At 34.4% G+C, this 6,441-nt stretch overlaps 1 protein-coding gene across 1 annotated transcript in view; it reads right to left on the bottom strand.

Annotated features, from left to right (window-relative positions):
• Positions 1 to 844: 844 nt before the first annotated feature.
• LOC121372677 (two pore calcium channel protein 2-like) overlaps positions 845 to 6,441 on the bottom strand; it is a 43,983-nt gene continuing 38,386 nt past the window's right edge. Inside the window, exons 24-26 of the mRNA XM_041499125.1 lie at positions 3,139 to 3,220; positions 2,573 to 2,685; positions 845 to 2,075 (exon numbers count right to left, since the gene is read on the bottom strand). Of these exons, the coding sequence (XP_041355059.1) occupies positions 1,997 to 2,075; positions 2,573 to 2,685; positions 3,139 to 3,220 (274 nt within the window). The 3' untranslated portion in view covers positions 845 to 1,996. The remainder of the gene's footprint in view (positions 2,076 to 2,572; positions 2,686 to 3,138; positions 3,221 to 6,441) is intronic.

Raw genomic sequence — 6,441 nt, 5'->3', positions numbered from 1 at the left:
CCGTGAAAATAACACTAAGTTTAGTTAAAGGGACATACCCTAGTTTCAACCCGTGAAAATTAACACCAAGTTTAAGTTAGTTTCAAAGGGACATACCCTAGTTTCAACCCGTGAAAATTAACACCAAGTTTAGTTAAAGGGACATACGCTAGTTTCAACCCGTGAAAATTAAAAGGGACATACCCTAGTTTCAACCCGTGAAAATTAACACCAAGTTTAGTTAAAGGGACATTTACCCTAGTTTCAACCCGTGAAAATTAACAAAGTTTAGTTAAAGGGACCCCTAGTTTCAACCAGTGAAAATTAACACTAAGTTTAGTTAAAGGGACATACCCTAGTTTCAACCCGTGAAAATTAACACTAAGTTTAGTTAAAGGGACATACCCTAGTTTCAACCCGTGAAAATTAACACCAAGTTTAGTTAAAGGGACATACCCTAGTTTCAACCAGTGAAAATTAACACTAAGTTTAGTTAAAGGGACATACCCTAGTTTCAACCCGTGAAAATTAACACTAAGTTTAGTTAAAGGGACATACCCTAGTTTCAACCCGTGAAAAGTAACACTAAGTTTAGTTAAAGGGACATATCCTAGTTTCAACCCGTGAAAAGTAACACTAAGTTTAGTTAATCTACAAACCTGTAACACATTTGGATAAAGTTACAATTGAGTGAAACAAAAGTCTGTGACTTTAAAATGGTGAAATACCCTCTAAAAATAGACTAAAACTTGACTCCATAACTGTTACCTCTCAGACACACGTGCATTTTTTAAAATATGAGAAGTGCATTTTGTGATATTAAAAATACCAGGATGACCAAAAACACATCGAATGTACAGAAATTGATAATCTAAACAATAAAATGTAAGTAAAGTATGATTTCAGTTATCAAAAACGACTCTAATAGTAAAAAATATGCCTTAGTGTTTGAAAACTAGGGTATGTCCCTTTAAGAAAACCAGTCAAATCTAAGATATGAGGGTTTCCGACTGCCAACGAACTTGAGTATTAAGACAGGTAGGGTGTACTGATTTTACTAACAAGTGTCAGGATTAATGTAGTATCCTCGCTCTCACTTGGGTAATACAGGAATCCTGACAAGAGTTTCATAAAATCAGTACAATTCACACGCGAGTGTAAGAATTTCTTTATTATCCACATTATCCAAAATATTATTTTCGTGAATAACGAGCTACAACCATTTCAAAATGTTTCAAACGTAACTAAAACGAGACGATGAAACGACGTCATTTTGTTAAGTGTTTACACTGGGGAAGCCGCATTAAGTTATGACGTCGCTTCACAAAATTACATCATTCGTTGTGCATGTGAAATCATTATGACACACGTGGGTCATACTGGTCATATCTCCCTGAATATCTTCAACTATGTGGATAATAATACATATTATTTACCCTCTGAATATACATTGTATATTGCTATATACCAATCATCTCTAATGATTGTAGTCAGCCTATGTGGCAAACTCTAGTGTATAAATTGAGCAAAACTGTAATGTGAGTCACTGCGGAAATACCCTAGTGTCTGGATGCTGTTACCATAATTCATTGTTACAATGTCTGGTTATCATGTTCTTAGAATTCAATGTCAGACTGGTTACATGGTTGGATAATGGTTTCATCTCGTTATATTTCAGTGTGAAATGTGGATTCACAAATCTCACTGCTATGTTGTTGGAATTCAATGTCAGAATGTTTTAATCTCATGTTATCATATTTCAGTGTAAACATCATGATGCACGAATCTCACTGCTGTTATCACAATTCAACATCACACTACATGATTCAAATTTTGGTTCAAAAACAACTGTTGTGTAACAACCAAACTGATTTTTTCTTTAGATTGGTTGATTTATAGCTTGATATTTCGATGGTGAGGATGCCTCGATGAGATTTTGCGTCTGACTGTTTGACGGACCCTCGGACTGGCTGGTCGGTGCATCCCGTGCTGGCCGCGTCCCAAGGTGGTGCCACCGTCATCTGTTGAGCTCGAGGTACTTGTGTTGTGACAGTTCAACCAGCAGCTCATTGTCGGCAGGCTCCTGCAGCTGCTCTCTGCAAGTTATACATAGTTTACTTACTTTAAACAAGGTGCTCAATTTTATATTAAAACAGTTTTACACAGTTCAATTACTTCAATCAATGTGCTCAATTTTAAATTAAACAAAGTTTTACACAGTTACTTCAAATAGTGTGTTTAGTTCACTGTTTTCTATTGAAACAAAGTTTTATACAGTTCAATTACTTGAAACAATTCCTTCATTTCACTGTTTTCTAGTAAAAGGAAGTCTTAACTAATTCAGTGTGTTTCAAACACAATATTCAGTTTACTGTTTTCTATTACAACAATGTTTTTCTCAATGTACTTCAAACAATACTTATAGTTTACTGTCTTTCTTACAGTTCAATTATTTCCAACTCAATATACTTCAAGTAATGTCTTCTGTTTATTGTTTCCTAGTAAGGGGTTCAACTTGGATCTCTGTCTGAATGTACAATCTGAGATTTCCACATGTAACTTACAGAAGACTGCCACAAACAGCTGAACATACCTAAACATTGAGTGAACAGACATCAGATGTGTAGACTCCTCAAACCGACTCCCAGACTGAGTTCTCTCCCTTCCCATGCTGTGAAGACTCTTGTCCCACTTCATTATAAAATTCTGAAAGCAACAAACCAAGTTACTGACTAACGAGTGTTATCACGTAGTAAATATTATAAAGAACTATCACTTCAATAAATCAAGTTACTGACTAACGAGTGTTATCACGTAGTAGATATTATAAAGAACTATCACTTTGTCAAATCAGTGCTTAGTAAACAGTAAAGCAATATTTATGTAAAGGGGGGGGGAGGGGGGCAGTTGCCGTAAAGCATTATAGAAACTTAAAGAAAATTCTCTTCTTAACTGTTTAAGGAGTTTTAGACTATTAACTACTCAGTTGCCCCCCCAAACAAAAAATCCTAGCTACGGCCCTGATGCATCACAACTTTGATGTAGTGTTTCTTCAACTGGTTTATTGTTCAGACTAACTAAACTCTAACAAAATACATCGAATTATTGGAAATTCTGTTCTTATTTAGCCAACATAGAGAAAGATAAAACTAATCTTACCTCGAGAATAAGTGCTGTGAAGAGATTAAGTACAATAACAACTGACAACAGCCACCATCCGATGAAATACAGATATGACCACCTGCAACAGAGATATGATGAAATACAGATACGACCACCTGCAACAGAGATATGATGAAATACAGATACGACCACCTGCAACAGAGATATGGTGAAATACAGATATGACCACCTGCAACAGAAATATGATGAAATACAGATACAACCACCTGCAACAGAGATACGATGAAATACAGATACGACCGCCTGTAACAGAGATATGATGAAATATAGATACAACCGCCTGCAACAGAGATACAATGAAATACAGATATGACCACCTGCAACAGAGATATGATGAAATACAGATACGACCACCTGCAACAGAGATATGATGAAATACAGATACGACCACCTGCAACAGAGATATGGTGAAATACAGATATGACCACCTGCAACAGTATGATGAAATACAGATACGACCACCTGCAACAGAGATACGATGAAATACAGATACGACCGCCTGTAACAGAGATATGATGAAATATAGATACAACCGCCTGCAACAGAGATACAATGAAATACAGATATGACCACCTGCAACAGAGATATGATGAAATACAGATATGACCACCTGCAACAGAGATATGATGAAATACAGATATGACCACCTACAACAGAGATATGATGAAATATAGATACAACCGCCTGCAACAGAGATACAATGAAATACAGATATGACCACCTGCAACAGAGATATGATGAAATACAGATATGACCACCTGTAACAGAGATATGATGAAATACAGATATGACCACCTACAACAGAGATATGATGAAATATAGATACAACCGCCTGCAATAGAGATACAATGAAATACAGATATGACCACCTGCAACAGAGATATGATGAAATACAGATATGACCACCTGCAACAGAGATATGATGAAATACAGATATGACCACTTGCAACAGAAATATGATGCAATACAGATATGACCACCTGCAACAGAGACATGATCAAATACAGATATGACCACCCATTACAGAGATATGGTGAAATACAAATATGACCACCTGCAACAGAGATACTGTATGATGAAATACAGATATGACCACCCATAACAGACATATGATGAAATACAGATATGACCACCTGCAACAGAGATAATGATGAAATCAGACCTGTCAACCCTCCCGGATTCCGCGGGAGTCTCCCGGTATTTGATCAAATCTCCCTCCCCCTGTGCAGGAGAAGACCAATTAGCTATATAAACATACTTGTGTCAGTTAATTCTGTATGTTTGCGCAGTAAAATGTTGGTAACAAGGGTACACTTCAAGAGATTATTTTTGTACAATTAATAAATCTTGTGTTTGACATAAAGTTACTCACAGAAATGGATATAATTCCAGTAAATTTGACACGATGTCTGTAATGAGGTTTTACTTATGATTGATGGAAATACAATATTTATTGCATCATTATAATGATTTTAAATAAGTACCATGCCACTGTTCATCATAATAGTAAAAACTGAATATTAATTTATAAGATTTATACAAATTTGTCTTTGGTACTTAGGTACACTAACCACAAATGATGATGTAACATAACCTGTAAGGCTGTAAGTGTAATACTGTAAATGTACTAATTAATTTTTTAATTTCTTGTTTGTGTTCTTAAAATTTTTGGATAAAAGAGTTATTAAAAAAAAAAAATGTATTAAATCATAATAATATTTAAACTTTTAAAAAAATTAATAATAGTATATATATTTTTTTTTTTTTTTTTTTTTTTAAATGCCAAGATCTAAGGTTAACAAGTATATATGACATTATGTAGTGTTCATATAACTTATTGTAATATATATTTTTTTTTAATCTTGCGATTTTGGGTTAAATTGTGTTAATTTAAAAAATCAGCTTTTTTACAAAATCTGCTTTTTCAACAAACACCTCCTGCTTTCTCTTGACTAAAGGTTGACAGGTCTGGATGAAATACAGATATGACCACCTGTAATAGAGATACTGTATGATGAAATACAGATATGACCACCTAAAACAGAGATACTGTATGATGAAATACAGATATGATCACTCATAACAGAGATATGATGAAATACAAATATAACCATCTGCAACAGAGATACTGTATGATGAAATACAGATATGACCACCTACAACAGAGATATGATTAAATACAGATACGACCACCTGCAACAGAGACATGATGAAATACAGATATGACCACCCATTACAGACATATGGTGAAATACAAATACGACCACCTGCAACAGAGATACTGTATGATGAAATACAGATATTACCACCCATAACAGACATGATGAAATACAGATATGACCACCTGTAGCAGAGATACTGTATGATGAAATACAGATATGAGCACCCATAACAGATATGATGAAATACAGATATGACCACATGCAACAGAGATACTGTATGATGAAATACAGATATGACCACCCATAACAGATATGATGAAATACGGATATGACCACCTGCAACAGAGATATTGTATGATGAAATACAGATATCACCACCCATAACAGAGATATGATGAAATACAGATATCACCACCCATAACAGACATGATGAAATACAGATATGACCATCTGCAACAGAGTTATGATGAAATACAAATATAACTACCTGCAACAGACTGAGAAATATAATATAATATATATATGACCATCTATAACAGAGGTATGATAAAAACAGATATGACCACCTGTATCAGATACGATGAAATACAGATATAACCATCTGTAACAGTGATGTGATGAAATACAGATATGACTACTTGCAACAGAGATATGATGAAATACAGATATAACCACTTTCAACAGAGATATGATGAATACAGATATAACCACTAGCAGCAGATATGATGAAATACAGATATGACCACATGCAATACATATGACAAAATACAGATATGACCACATGCAATACATATGGTGAAATACAGATATGACCACATGCAATAAATATGATGAAACACAGATATGACCACCTACAATACATATCATGAAATACAGATACGACTACCTGCAATACATATAATACAGATTTGAAGAAATACAGATATAATCAATGCAATATAGACATGATAAATCCAAATATGACCACCTACTCAAACATTTTCACATTTCTACACAATTAATAAATGTATATCATTAGACTGTAATTACTTACATGGCTGCCATATGTCAATTACTAGTCAAGTACCAGCTACTGTTTAAGTTGGCATGGTTCACATATTCACATATTTGTTTGGTG

This window comes from Gigantopelta aegis, chromosome 4 (assembly GCF_016097555.1).
Source record: "Gigantopelta aegis isolate Gae_Host chromosome 4, Gae_host_genome, whole genome shotgun sequence".
NCBI lineage: Eukaryota > Metazoa > Mollusca > Gastropoda > Neomphalida > Peltospiridae > Gigantopelta > Gigantopelta aegis.
This window is presented reverse-complemented; position numbering and strand designations above follow the sequence as displayed.